The sequence below is a fragment of the Nycticebus coucang genome, chromosome 3 (assembly GCF_027406575.1).
Source record: "Nycticebus coucang isolate mNycCou1 chromosome 3, mNycCou1.pri, whole genome shotgun sequence".
In the NCBI taxonomy this organism is placed as follows: Eukaryota; Metazoa; Chordata; class Mammalia; order Primates; family Lorisidae; genus Nycticebus; species Nycticebus coucang.
Window position 1 is genome coordinate 132,848,038 of NC_069782.1, and position 15,173 is coordinate 132,863,210.

The 15,173-nt window shown below is 50.8% G+C and overlaps 1 protein-coding gene across 10 annotated transcripts in view; it reads right to left on the reverse strand.

Annotated features, from left to right (window-relative positions):
- Positions 1-15,173, reverse strand: part of SH3PXD2A (SH3 and PX domains 2A) — a 241,257-nt gene continuing 226,084 nt past the window's right edge. For all 10 annotated transcript variants that reach the window (XM_053583135.1, XM_053583133.1, XM_053583131.1 and 7 more), the window contains 3 exons: positions 13,604-13,653; positions 10,931-11,050; positions 1-8,539 (listed from right to left, as the gene is read on the reverse strand). In XM_053583135.1, the coding sequence (XP_053439110.1) occupies positions 6,575-8,539; positions 10,931-11,050; positions 13,604-13,653 (2,135 nt within the window). In that variant the 3' untranslated portion in view covers positions 1-6,574. The remainder of the gene's footprint in view (positions 8,540-10,930; positions 11,051-13,603; positions 13,654-15,173) is intronic.

A 15,173-nucleotide genomic window follows, 5' to 3' on the forward strand; every position in this document is an offset into this window, starting at 1 on the left:
ACTGGCAATTTTCTTTCTATACAACATCCGTGACCAACAATTTATTGAGACCTGCTTGGGACCAAGCTTGTGGCCTGAGTGGCAAGGTAAATTTTAGCTAGCTTCTATGGCCAAATTTGGAGGATTTTCCAACCTGCTCTCCAGCTGGACTCTTGCGTTTTGAGTTGCTAAATTCCTTTCCTGCCTGCTCTCTTCTCCCTGCAATACTCAGAATCAACTTCTTTCCTTCTAATCAACAAAGACAAAACTCCAAACCCTCTTCAGCCTTCTCACACCTTTCCTGCCTAGAAGACATCCTCTTCTGGAGGCCTCCTTCCCAGAGAAGGGACAGTAGGCTCTAGCCACCCAAAACATACCCACACTCATCACTTGTCTCGCTGACATGCCTCTCACTTGCCTCCAACGTGCTTGATCCATCCTTTCATTCTAAAAAACAATTCTTCCTCTTTCCCTCACTTCTTGAGGCCCAGCCCCTTGGCAAGGATGGAACTGGGAGTAAGACAGGGACCTTCAATGTAGGGGGCCTCGTTCTCTAAGGCCACTAAGTTTGAGGACTGGGATGGGAGAGGGTGCTGATTGTCAAGGCCAAGTGCAAACTTCAGATTTAAAAAGATAGGGTCAGGAAGGAGAGGATCACATGTGAATCTCAAACTTATAGGCAGGCTGGGACCAAGGCCTTGGAAGGTAGAACCCTCTACCCGGTCTATAAGCACCAACATGCCCACCTTGTGGCTTGGGGACCTAGGTGTGCAGGACGAAGCTAATAGGAAGTTAAAATGAGTGGGGCTATTTCGCCCCAAAGTTGTGGGTCACTGACCCTGTCTTCTCACTGGCTCTAGTCATAGAGCTTTGGAACCACAAAGATGTGAGCCTGCCCCAAACAGGGATGATTGAGCCAAGAAAGCTCATTGGGGTCCAGGGGAACCCTCCACACTACTCCCAGGAGTGTTCATCAGGCCCCACAATCCAGACTGGAGGTGCTGATGTGTGCACACATGCAGGCCTCGCTGGGTGCACCAGGAGCAAGTCCCACCCCAGCCAGCCTGCCCCTCCCTCAGAGACAAGAAGCAAGGGGCAAGCAGCTCTGTACCGATGACATGGGTAAGGGGTGGCAGTCAGCCTGCTGGACGACACGTCCGCAGGTGGGTGGACTCACTGATCCACCTCAGCATGTTCACACCCAACAACTTCTCTTTTCCACATCTTCATTTTGGAGCCAGGGACGATGGCCTAGGATGCTTCCGCTAGATCTGTTAATGCCAGTGTGAAGTTTCCAACTAAATACTTAATAAAATAATTACAACAAAAAAACACATTGCACTCTCCAGCCAGAATTGTGTGTGTGTGTATAGCACACACTTGCTGCCAGAAGCTGCAAGTCCCTTGGGACCTGCCCAATGCCAAGGACTTGTTCAATGGAGACAGCTTGCCCGGTATTTTTTTTCTCTAACCCCATGTTACTTAGTTCAAGTGGGAAATTACCAACACTCATGCATGCATGTACACACACAGACACACACACACACACACATTCTTTGTCAACATAGCCCTCAAAAAAGTGAGGGAATCTTAATTCTTTAGTGACATGGACAGTTCCCTTTCCAGAGAACTCTGCATCGAGATTTTCAAAGGTTGAGTATATGGATGGATGTACTCCAAGGGAGAGACCCACACAGGAGTACAGTCCCACCCTGGGCAGAGAGATATGTATCTGTACAGAAATTCACCAAATAAGGGTTTGGAGCAGCAAGCGTACAGTACTGGAGGCCGGGGGACAAGCCAACAGGGATGTCCCTCTCACCCTGCAGGGCAGAGCTCCAAGGGCATGGCCCCAGGAGACTCCTGTTCTGCTGCCTTCTCTCTTGGAGACAAGGGAGGTGGCCAGTTTGGTACCTGTTGTGGGATGTTCTGTCCTAAGCAGACCCCTTAGACTCCCCTCCACGAACGCTTGCATGCTGTCAGGGTGTGCAACAGGGGCAGGGCTCACTCCTTGGGCTGAAGTCACTGAGATGAACAGGTGACCCAGGCTCAGCCGCAGGCCCACTGCAGGCTTGTGGGAACTGGTGTCTCACTGGGATCTGTAGGGCTCATGGCACCCACACCTCCCCCCAAAAGACTTGGCTATCTCTAGGGTTCCTGCCCATAAACTGAACTGAGGTTACATAGTTTTAGAAAGATTCAAACATACATCAAAAGGATCATGACCCAAACATCAGGAGACTGGGGTAAGAGAGGGGCTGCCGGGAGTCATTTTTAGGTCAGATCTCTGAGCAGCTGGCTGCAAAACAATAGAAATGAAAACAAGAAACGGTTCCTGATGTCCTCACTGTGCTCCAGGGACCAGGGCCCCAGGAGTTAGGGCCCAGTGCCACTTCCCTGAATCCCTTTCTTCTGGGTGGACAACACCCAATAGAAAAGGGGCTGCCATCTGGGAGGGGAGAAGGGAAGGAGCAACAAGATCAGACTCCACCAACTCGTCTGTCATTCCACAGTTAGGGTCCCTTCAGCAGCCCACCCCTCCCCTGCCGACTGGGCCACTGGCTCTCTCTCCATTGTGCCCAGCGAGCCCCGGCCTCCAGCTGGTAATATTGCACTTTTCCTGTCTCTTGGATTGTTTCCATTTTCAATTGAGAATGCAAAGTATTTGGAGGGGGTAGGGAAGTGAGTAACCTTAAAGAAATAATATATTAGTTAAATACAAAAACAGGAAAAATAGGGGTTATTTTATCTTTTCCCCTAAAAAACAAACTACCAGACCAAGGTCTAAACTTTAAATAGTTCTACACCTACTCTGCAAACACTAGTAATATGAAACAATGCTTGCCTGAAATTCCCTTGTCTTTTTCCCTTAGATGATAAAAGTAGTAACATGCCTTTCTGAGGAAAGCAATGAATATAAATGCCAGTAAAATGCTGCTCTAACATCTGAAAGTGATTAAAATGATTCTATATAATGCCTTCGTCAAGATGGAAAATTGAGAAGGAAGAGAAACCTTTGGGTCCAGGTTGGGGGTGGATGGGGCTGAGGCCTGGAGAGATAGCCTGGCCACAGCCGCGGGGCACAGGGGTAACCCAGGGCATGAGGCACTTTGGCCACTCAGGGTTGCCCCTGTCTAGCTCTTTTGCTCCCAGAGGTCCCATGTTCTAGTAGGAACAGCATGGGGGAGCCAGGCCACAGGGCCAGCCTGCTATTATAAAGACAGACGAGATGGAAGAGTGATGGAAACTTTTTTTCTCCTTGGAATAAAAGTAAAAGGTCTTTAAACTAAAATAAAAAGCACCAAATGATGCATCTTCAGGCATTATATAAACCTCAATAATGACCTCAGAAGGGCTCATTATGATTAAAGTTGCAGTATACAGCCATACAATGTCATTTCACATTTCAATTGCAACTAATGGAAAACTAGGTTTGGACACTGCTGAGATTTCATGTTTTCTTTTTCCATTTTTAGTCCGATCTGGTTTTCCTCCAGATGGGTCAGAACCACAGGCCCCCTCCTCTGCCTGCTGCTGGCAGTACCCTTCAACATCACAAAGCAGCTCAGTAGCTCTAGGGAAAGGCCCTCTTGCCCCGGGTAGGGCTAGGAGTCCAGGGGCACAAGGCCTGGCATCCCCTGGCCATGTCTGAGAAGGACTGGCATGCACCCTTTTTGCTTCAAGTATTAATATTCTCTTTGGGTTTGCAGGATTTGTGCTGTGAGTTGGGGGATGAGGATGAGGGGGACGAGGTGTGAAGACTGGGGCATGGCAGTCCCATTCACTGCCCAATATACATGCTGTCACCAGGTGGCACCATTCCCCATTTTTTTCCTGGATGTCTTTAACAACTCCCAGCCATCCTTGGGGCTGGACGTCAAAATGTAAACATGATGACCACACACTAAACTATAATGGGGGTGGGAGGAGCACAGGATTAATGAAGTGGGGAGATCTGCTCTAAGCTGGCTGTGTGATTTTCAAAACGTCACTTCCTGTCCTTGGGCTAGTAGGAAGGGATGGGATGGCGTGACCTCCCAGGTCTCTTCTAGCCCTGCCTTTTATTAAACATGCTGAAGATCGGGGACAGGATTTCTTGGGGGTGCGGGGGGTGGGCAGAGAGCATGGGTGGCAGTACAGTGGGGAGGGCAGGAAAGGCGCAGGCTCTGGAGAGCCCAGTGGTCCAGTCCAACTGAGATGCTCTGTGCTTGGCAGACATGCTCTGCACGCCCTCCTGGCCTGGCTGGTGCACTAGTGGCTGAACTGGCTCAGTGCAGGCATCTGAGGAGTGAAGCTGCAGGGCCCTCCCCCTGGAAGTAACTACATGGAAGGTCCTTTATTTAACTGGACAGTTATTCTACTTTTAAATTTTATTTTAAATAATCATAAATTATTTTTTTCTCTTAATAAATATGTGCTGTTTAAAAATGAGAAAAGTATATACTGCATCTTTAAGTAATGCACTTTGCTTTCTGGGTTCTTCCCATTCCACCTCATTTAAAGTGCATTAATTAAAAAATAATGAACCACTTCTTTATCATTATTGTTCAAATAAGTACAAATAATATTAATATGAAGACACTAAACCCCTACCATTAGTACTGCAGTCTAGCAGATTAACTCAACGTTCTGCTCTATTTAATACTGTCCAGCAGAAGAAATTAACTAATTTCAGTTTTAAACAAACCAACAAAGAAAACAAAACAATCTCACCACGGCCCTTTAACAAAGAACACGAGCAGTTTGCTATAGCTGCCGGGCATCAGTGTACAGAGAGGGACGAGGGCTGGGGTTGCCCAGGCATGGTCTTGGGTATGGCAGGGTTTTGATGGCACTGAGATGCTGGGTCCCATGCTGACCTGCCTGGGTGGGGAGCAGGATGAGGGAGGGCCTTTCCTTCTCTATAGAAAATACCAACCCTTAGTCCAGGGATTCTGGCAGCTGAATCGGTGGCTGTGAAGCCCGATCTGTCCAAAATCAAAGGCACATGTAGAAATCCACTCCCAGCAAAGGCTGACTCCTTGGGGAAGCAAGCTGGGCTTCTGGAGGGTCCCCTCTGAAATGTCAGCACTCGAAAAACACAACCCAAAGGTGACAGAGGACCTACAGGTAACTTTATTTTCTTGCTTCTCTCTTCACTGGGGCCCTGCCCCTTGGGAAGACCAGGGTGGCTCCTGGCATGAGGATCCTCCATCTTCCTGGGCACCTATGGTATTGCCAGCAGGCCAGAGTGGGTGGCTGATGGTGTTGGCTCCAGTCTGATCCAGGGGGCCCAGTTGAGGTCCCCTCAGCCCATGGGAAGGCAACGGCTGCTTTTCCACAGTTCATATATAAGGCTGTGGCCCTGCCCAGCGGGGAGAGCAGATGTAGGATGGTGGTCACCCAGCAGCCAGAGAGCTGCCTCCTCTCCAAACATCTGGGTCCTGAACGACATTCTCCTCTCTCTGGGGGAGGGTCTCTGCACTCCCCTGACGGAAGCTGGGTAGGAATCAGAACAGTTTCTCTGCTTTGCTATGTCTGCGACCCGGGGCTCATATAGCCCCAGATCCTCTGGCAAGTGCCGTGTTCCGGCACCATCCACACAGTGGAAACCAAATGAAACTACTTGGGCCTGTGGAGAGGGAAGAACGTGAAATAAAAACAAAAGCAAAATAACCCTCCACTAGCGTACAACAGAAAAGCCCATCCACGACGCCTCCCTTTCCCATATAGGCTGAGCAGCCTCCAAACAACCCCTAAAAATAACACCAAACCCAAAGCCCTGACATATAACCAAAGCTCAATAAATTCCTAAAACATGCAAAGGAACTGCCCACCAAGAAATACCCACAATAGTCTGGGCAGATTATGGACAAACTGATGGCCTCACCCTCGCTATAAACTCTAGTATTGACTGTGTCCTCTGCAGGGTGCCCTGATGAGGGTGACTCTCTTCTCAGGGCCAGGACAGTGACAGCTATGAAAGGTGGTCCTTGCAGGGCCCTGGGAACTGCTTCTCTTCAACTAACAGACATTGACAATGGTCCAGTTTGGAACAGACTAGAGCTGCTATGAGATACCTCTGAGCCCCAGAGCCAGGGATGTCTTCTAACACAGCCACCTGTGGGGGGTAGTGGCAGTTCTGGGAAACCAGCACAGTTCACAAACATAGATTAGGATGATACAGGGCTACATCCCATGCCAAGATGCCAGCAATGCAAACTGGGCCAAGCAGGGGCAGAGCGCCAGAGGCCCTCTCTGAAATCTCGTCCAGATTTGCAGCAAAGGCACAATTGGGGATTCTCATGTAGCCTGTCCCAAATGGCACACAGTCCATCAGCAAGGTCACCAAGGTGCATCCGTGGGTCTCAGCTTTCTCAGCTCTGGGTCCCAGGCCTGAGATTCCCTGGCCCATTGTTCCCTACTCAATGTGGGTCCTCATCATCCCCCGCCTTCCAGCCTGGAGGGGCATCTCTGAGGTCACACATTCTGCAGGGATTTGTGTCATCCACACCCCACCCCTCCCATCTTTTCCTTCTGTTTTTATATCGCTGTTTTTATTTAGCCGGGGTCAGCTACAGTGGCAAACCAAGGCTGGAAGGACACCATGCTCCCATCAGTTCTTTTTCTCAAGGTAGTTAGAGGGTACCCAGCCCTTGAAGGGCTTCACTCCATCCAGGATCTGGCAGTACCACCAGCCGTTGGGGTTCCTCTCCAGAACCTCCATGGATACTCCCTCCTGGAAGCCTGCTGTCTCCTCATCGCCCTCATAGTCCGCAATAGAGATGTACACGTCTTTGAGGTTATTGTGGATGAACTGGGACTTCTCGATGGGTTTGGGACGCACGGGTGACACAGGGATGCCATTACGCTGGGTGGGCAGCAGGGGTGAGTCTGAGCCCTGGCTGGCAGCCCGTTCAGCCAGGCGGCCCTTGGCCTCTGCGGCTGCTGAGCGAGCAGTGCTAAAGGAAGAGTTCCGGCGGACAACATGGAGGCCATCAGTGGCTGTGAGTGACTCGTTCCTCCTCAGGGCACAGGACAGATTGTTGTCCTTGGGTGGTGGGGACACAAACACCGACTGAGGCCTGACTGCCACCTGCCTCACACCATTCCTCATCTTCACGGCTGCGGCACCTGAGGTCTTGCTGAAGCCCCCAGGGGGCTTGGAGGGGATGGGCGGCGTGGCCCTCTTGCTCTGGTTGACGGTGTTCAGCGCTTGCACTCGCCTCTCCATCTTCTCCAGGCTGTCTGACTTGCCCTCGTTCTGTTTGCTCTTGGTAGTTACTGCATCCGGCTCTTTGCCAGCAGGGTCAGCTCGCTCGCTCTCGTTAAGCACCAAGTAGTGGGAGGGGGCCCAGCCCTCTAGCTCCCCAAACCTCACATACCACCACCCACTTTCTAGTTTCTCAAGTACTTGCACCTCTACGCCTGCGGGGAAGCTGATCTCCGAGTCCTGGACCTTCTGGTAGGCACTACATGTCATGTAGAAGGTGGCCTGCCCTCCCCCTTCCTTCTTGGTGGGACACAGGGGAGTAGTGGCTAGGGGTGTGATAAGGTCAGCTGAGCCTCTCCTAGGTCCCTCATTGGGACCCTCGGAGGCTGTCTGAGGGGGCAGCTCTGAGTCCTCACTCTTTGAGCCCCTGAGACCTCCCCGCAGCTGGCCTGTGGGCCTCAGTTGGCGCCGTAAAGTGCTGATGTCCATCTTCTCTTGGCTCTGTGACTCAGCCCGGTTCAGGAACGGTTTGGGCCGGACCGATGGCTTGGCCCGGGTACAGGTCAGCCCAGCCTTCACGTCAGCATCTTTTTTTGCCCCGACCTTGGGAGTGCCACGGATGCCTGCGTCCGAGGCTGAGCGGGGCTTCAGGTCACCACTGTTCTTGGACAGGGAGGAAGAGGAGGAGGAAGAGGAGCAGGTGGTGTTGATGGTGATGGAGGAGGAAAAAGAGGCTGAGGAGTGGTTCTTCCCCAGTTCTGCCTGGGCATTCTTCTCTGCCTTGAGCTTCAGAAGTGATGACGACTTGGGTGAGCCTGACTTGGGTGAGTTTTTCCTGGCGAGGGACAGAGAGGATCCCCCTGGGGAGTCGCTGTCCCCAGAGGAGCCCCTAGCTGACAGGGTGTCCTCTGCACACGGCCGGAAGCCCTCGTTCTCGTAGATTGTCTCCTCCTCCAGGGCCACATCCTCTGAAGACTCGCCCACCTTGAAGCGGGCCCGCTGCAGTGAGGAGGCAGGTGAGGGCTTGCAGGGCTGGGCGGGCTGCCGGTCCCCTAAGGCTCTGTCTTCTGCTGGCTCCTCATTCAGCTCTGGCTCTGAGTCAAAGCCGAATGCAGGGATGTCATACTCGGGCTCCTCATACTTGAACTTCTGTGGGGAGTCCTGGCTCTCACCAGCACCTGCAGGACCCTCCTCGGCCTCTTTGGGCTTGCTGGGCGGTGCTGGTGGAGGCACCTTGGGCCGGGTCAGTGTGCTCGTGCGGCGGCTCAGGTTGGGCTTCTTGCGTTTATCGATGTATGATGCAGGTGCCCAGCCCTCCTTCTCACCAATCTGCACATACCACCAGCCACCTGAGTTCTTATCGATAACCTAGGGGAAGGCAGATAGGCCAGTGAGATGGGAGGCTCTCTGGGGCCCTCTGATGTCCTAGGCTAGGAGGTTTATACTTTGGTTCTGGGATACGTCGTCCCCATTTTACAGATGAATAAACCAAATCTCTGCATTAGGGGCTCCAATGTAGTAAGTGATGGACCAGAATTCAAGCCCAGGTCTCTCTCATCTCACAGATGGAGGTGGGTTCCCACTGTCCAAGTCCCCCTCCCCTGGTTCTCTAAGTCTTTGTCAACACTTGAGTTGAGCAGGCCAACTCTTCTTCCCCCTAAGCTATGGCACTTAGAAGCTACACTGTCCCCAGTCCCTACAGAACCCAACTCGCTAAGGACTCGTATGTATGAAAACCTTACCATTCCACTGCCCTCATCCTCCTTCCACCCCAATATTGCTCAGAAAAGAATGGGAAGGTGCCAATGAACTGGGTTGGGAGGGACAGGCCTGGGGCCAAGGCCTCCCTGAAGGCCACCTCTCCAGAGTCTACTGCCTGTGGAATCCTACTGAAATCCCATTAGCTCAAGGTTTCTTTGGGTTGTATGGTTTCCTGTGGAAAGGGTGAGGGCATTTCATTTCCATGTTAGGCTAAGGAGCTTCCTCCTTAACTTCTGAGAGTGACAGTACAAAAATTCTGCCACTTACAAGCTTTATAGGCTTTCTCCTGAAAGCCTTAGTATTGAGAGAATAATTTCTCTTGGAAATTTAGTTCCAAGTTCTAGATACATGCTTTAAAACATTCAGGTTGGGGGCGGCGCCTGTGGCTCAGTGAGTAGGGCGCTGGCCCCATATGCCGAGGGTGGCGGGTTCAAACCCAGCCCCGGCCAAACTGCAACAAAAAAATAGCTGGGCGTTGTGGCGGGCGCCTGTAGTCCCAGCTACTCGGGAGGCTGAGGCGAGAGAATCGCGGAAGCCCAAGAATTAGAGGTTGCTGTGAGCCGTGTGACGCCACGGCACTCTACCCGAGGGCGGTACAGTGAGACTCTGTCTCTACAAAAAAAAAAAAAAAAAAAACATTCAGGTTGGGGCGGTGCCTGTGGCTCAAAGGAGTAGGGCACCGGAGGTGTGGGTTCAAACACAGCCCCGGCCAAAAACTGCAAAAAAAAAAAAAAATTCAGGTTGGGGATGTCACCTCTTCATAGGCAGACACTGCCCAATGAATCCAACAATTTCATGTGTATTAGTTGGATTGAACTCAATTACTACACAAAACCACTTAGAGAAATGACTGAGTGACAGATTTTCTCTGTCCCCTAGAATACTTTGCTCAATACTAGCCATAAAATCAAGTTGCACAAATGCCAGGAGAAAGGCTGGGCAGGAGCATCCCCTGGCCTATTACCCTGTTTTACAGAGAGAAATACTTAAAGTTGGGGTGTGTGTAGGAGGGAAGTAACTACCTCAAACACAAAGGGGTCTGGCTCAGCACCTGTAGCTCAGTGGTTAGGGTGCCGGCCATATTCAACGGGGTGGGGGGGTTTGAACCTGGCCCTGGCCTGCTAAACAACAGTGACACTGGGTGGCACCCATAGCTCAGTGGGTAGGGTGCCAGCCACATGCACCAGGGATGGTGGGTTCGAACCCAGCCCGAGCCTGCTCAAATAATGACAACAACAACAAAATAGCTGGACGTTGTGGCGGGTGCCTGTAGTCCCAGCTACTTAAGAGGCTGAGGCAAGAGAATCGCTTAAGCCCAAGAGTTTGAGGTTGCTGTGAGCTGTGACACCATAGCAGTCTACCCAGGGTGACAACTTGAGACTTTGTCTCAAAAACCAACAAACACACACCAGGGGTCTTGTGGTGTGGACATGGCCAGGACCCAGGTCCCCAGTATCTTGCTCTACCCGACTGGACCATGTTCTTCCAACAACAGCACTTCCTAACATGGGCTCTGCAAGATCCTAGCCCCAGAGGTGCTACTGGGAGAGGAAGCTTATGGGGCAGAAGGTCTGGGCAATACTGACTATTCTAGGCATCTCATAGAGACTCCAAGGGACGGCCTGTATTCTAGGCTCTGAGAAGCCCTACAGTTGAAACAAAGGGTTGGATTGTGTTTATTTAACCCACAGTCTTCCAAGCTCTTTAGACTACAGGAATCCTTTGTTTCAGGGCACCCCTGCTCCAAGCCCCTGCACATAATGGGGAAATGCTGCTGTGAGGGGAACACTGTAAGCCTGGGCGCAGGTCCATGTCCTGGGTTCTAGTCCAGGCTGTGGCACTGACTAGCTTTATGTAAATGATCATCTCTGTGGGGCTCATTTCTGTACCCTTCCTGCCTGCCTTTCAGGAACATTACTAGCAAGACCTAAAATGGGGAACGCAGAAGATTGTGACCTTGATGAGGTGAAACTCTCAGCCTCATAGCCCGAGGCTTACCTCTGCCTTCTGTCCACCCCGAAAGCTGATGCCATCAGAAATGCACGACTGGAATTCGGCGATGGTGTAGTACTCCACCTCAACAGAAGGGGGTTCTGGTGGCTTCGGCAGTTGGAACCCCTAGGACAGAGGAGGACAGGGTGAGCAGAACCCACCTGATCATGAGAGCACAAGGCCGAGAGGACTGTGCTCGGTCCTTGGAAGTGTGGTTGGCTGTTTACACCAGTTGGACAGCAGCTGGCCTGAGCATGGTACCTGCCACCCACGTCTCAGGATAGTCCCAAGAGACTACTCTCCAGACGAGGCTTTCTAGTAATATTTAGGATTCACTCGAGCTTCGTCTGAGCTATCAACATGCTTATTATCAACACCACAATTTCTTTATCTCTGGAGGTCCAGTGTTTAGATGTATCAGTAGCTGGGTCTCAAAATGAAAATTACAAAGTAGAGAAATCATTGTGACAAAGCCCTTGCATGCTGCCCAGTGGGAGAAGAGAGCCACTGACTTGAATTTGAGGGTGAGTGATGGCAGAGGCAGGGCAATGAAGGGTGACCACCTCTAAGGGTGGGGTGGGAAAGAAGGGGACCCTGGGGTTGGCTGAGAAGTCTTTGGTTGGTCATTATGACAAAGCCAAAGAGGAAATCACTGGATAAACCTCTGGATCCCGTCTCTGTGGGCAGGACAAAGCCCACTAGGGATCCTGTATGCTTTGTAGTGGGACACTCAAGGCCATTCGGATGTCAGCCTCATTTAACAAGTCTTTCTTGTGCATCTGCTGGGCACAGGCACTGGGCATCCACTAGCAGACAAAATTGGAGCCCCCCCGTGGACTGTACATTCTAGCTTCAACCAGTCTTATCTCTCCTCCAGCTAAAATGAACTCTGTGCTTCCCTATTTCTGTCCTCCCTCCTACAAAGGGATTGAAAGAAAACAACTTAAAAAAAAATAAAGGTGAGCAAGATGAGGGAGGGGAAGAAGTTGCAGTGCCCCAGGACTTCACCTTGAAGCTGGACTCTAGTTTGACGATCTACCAGCTGTGAAATGGAACTGGTGTCAGGGTCACAGAGAGACTCCTGAGTCCCTAACTCTGGCCCAGCAGAGGAAGAGCTCCACATGCCTCTTGAAACTCTCCATCCTTCCAATATTCTTCATCCTTCCAAGCTCAGCACCTCCTAGGACCACCAGCCTGGGGTCCAAGTGACCATGGGGTCCAAGTGACCATGGGGTGCAGGAAGCTGCTTTGGAGGGATCAGGTGCAAACCAGTGAGCGGCCCCTGCCCCCAGACAGGTGGGACTCAGCCAGGCCTAACTGGAAACAGCAGCTCTGCCTCAGCAATCCCTGCATTTTCTAAATGCGGAAGGAATTACCCCATTCTTGCCAAAATCAAGTCTGCCTGAAACTAATTAGCTGGGGCTAAAAGAAATGTGAGGAAAGGAGAAGTCATTGTTCAGCTGTGTAAAACCCATGGGGAAAGAGAGAAAGAAACTCCACTGGGGCTGATGGCCAGGGTAAAAAAGATCCTATTTCCAGGGACCAAATCTTCAGGAGTCTTCTATTTGCGGAGGCCTGCTCTTCCACAACTGACACCCCAGTCTCCAGGGTGGATGTCACTGATCACAGAAACCCTTGCTGCTAAGCCCAAATGTTGACTTCAGTGTGTTTCTCAACACCATGCCCCAGGTAGTACTACCAAACAGTCAAGAGTCAACATAGAAATGGACACCTGTTTGCCAGCCCTCTACATACACCGTCTCATTTTATCCTTATAGCACCCCAGGAGATGGCTAGGACTGCCCCACCTCATAGATAAGGAAACCAAAGAGGTGTATGACCTGCCTAGAGTCTCTCTGCTCCGAAGTATCAGAGTAGCATGTGAATCCATGCCTGGCAGCCTGAAGCCCCAGTCTTTCCCCTGCATCTTACTGCCCCTGAAAACAGTTCTTTGTTCTAGCACTCTCTCCTTGCCACTAGCACTGCTGCCATCCCAAACCCTAGCCTGATAGCACATGTGTCCGCCCGAAGGTCTGGATACCAGAAAGCCTCACCCATAGGAGCCAAGGACCTAAACAGCGTTAACTCTCTTTTAAGCTTTAGTATGAGCCAGTCCTTGCAATTCACCCCATCCTTGGAGGACGCTCACTGGTCTGCCCTCTACCCTCCCAGGCTCTGGCATCGCGAACATTACTGGGCATTCCCCAGCAAGGAGAAGCTGAAAGCCTTCCAGGCTAACATGCACAGCAGCCTCATAACTAGCTGCTGGCAATGCCCTGGCTGGACACTCTTGCTGGCCGGTCTAAATGTTTATGTCTGCCAGTGCAGTGGCGGATGGATTTATTTAGCTTTTTGAGTGCAGTGCATTTCTGATTATAAACTGTCCAGCAAGGCCTCCAGGAAGCCTCAGATCTGTGGGCTTCCCTCCTTGCCTTCAGCTTCACAAAGCTGGAAGCCCCAGGAAGGCCCTGGAAGACCTTCAGACCAGCAGGGTTTGCAGCAGAACAGCCAGTTAGTTGGGGCTGCTACAGTGATCCCAGAAAGGAGATGAAAAAAGGGAGAAGACAAAGGAGTAGGGCACTGGCCCCATATGTTGGAGGTGGCAGGTTCAAACCCAGCCTTGGCCAAAAACTGCAAAAAAAAAAAAGAAAAAAGGGTGAAGAAATGTAGTACACATACCAGGCTGGATTCTCTGCGTGGAGGAGGCCTTGTCCTTAGGTTGGGAGAGCCTAGAAGAAGAGATACGGCTTCAGAACCCCCAGTCAGATGATGGGCAACAGGGCCTCTGTCTGCCTTCCCTGTATGCAACCAACTCCTGATCCTTGCAATTTCATGCTTTGGCTCGGCATCTATGAAGGACCTGAGGCTCTGAGTCACTACAATTGGGCTTTTTCAAGAAGATACTACAGACCTTTAAGCTACCCTAGCTGTGCTTCAGGAAATCCATGAAACCTCTAAAAATCACGAGCACATTTCAAAATGTACAGATATATGGGTATTTTTCAGGGGAGAGGGCTTATAGATGGATCAGATTTTCAAAGTTAGGAGCAGAGACATGTCTATTTTTTGCTCACTACTAAATCCTCAGAAGCTAGCACAATGCCAGGCTACAGGAAGTGCCCGATAAATGTTTCCCAACTGGTTGCCTAAAAGGTTTCAGGCGTGAGAACTTACCCAACTTCGGAGTTAAACTAAAAAACAGCTTTCGTCCAGATTTTAAGAATAGCTGGACACAACAGAAGCTGGGCTCCCACAATATAGAACAGTTTAACCCTCAAGCAAAGGCACTGCTGGACCAGAGATGGAGAGGAGGGTGCCAGCCAGTGCAGAGTCCCCAAGAATGCTCTGTTGAAACTACTTGTGCAGAATGGGAAAGCCTCTGCCGCCATGCCTTTAGGTTTCCAGCAACTGGTAGGAGGTATAGGGAGGAAGGGTAAGGCCCAGAAAGCTTTTATCTCCAGGCTGTCAGTCCCTAAAGAGCCATGCATATAGGGCCCACATGTAACAGCCTGGAGAAATGGAGTGTGTGTTTTATTATTTTGAGGCAGTCTCTGCTGCCCAGGCTAGAGTGCCATGGCATCAGCCTAGTTCATAGCAATCTCAAACTCTTAGGTTTAAGCTATCCTCTTGCCTCAGCCTCCTGAACAGATGAAATTATAGGCATTCGCCACAATGCCTGGCTAATTTTTTCTATTTTTTTTTTTCTGAGACAGAGCCTCAAGCTGTCGCCCTAGATAGAGTGCTGTGGCATCATAGCTCACAGCAACTTCCAACTCCTGGGCTTAAGTGATTCTCTTGCCTCAGCCTCCCAAGTAGCTGGAACTACAGATGCCTGCCACAATGCCCGGCTATTTTTTGGTTATAGTTGTCATTGCTGTTTGGCAGGCCTGGGCTGGATTCGAACCCACCCAGTGGATGTGGCTGGTGCCCTAGCCTCTTTGAGCTACAGTTGCCGAGCCTAAGTTTTTCTATTTTTAGTAGAAGACGAGGTCTCACTCTTGCTCAGTCTGGTTTCAAACTCCTGAGCTCAAGTAGTCCTCCCTCCTTGGCCTCCAGGGTGCCAGGATTAAAGGCATGAGCCACCATGTGCCCAGCCTACATGTGTATGTATTTTTTAAATGAACTGGCCCTCATCTGTCTTGGTTTATAAAGCCTCTACTATAAGAAAAAGAAATGCTTCTTGGTCTTGGAATATATTGATTGTGGACAACTGTTCCTGGCTGTCCATGAGAGTAGGAAGTACCACCAG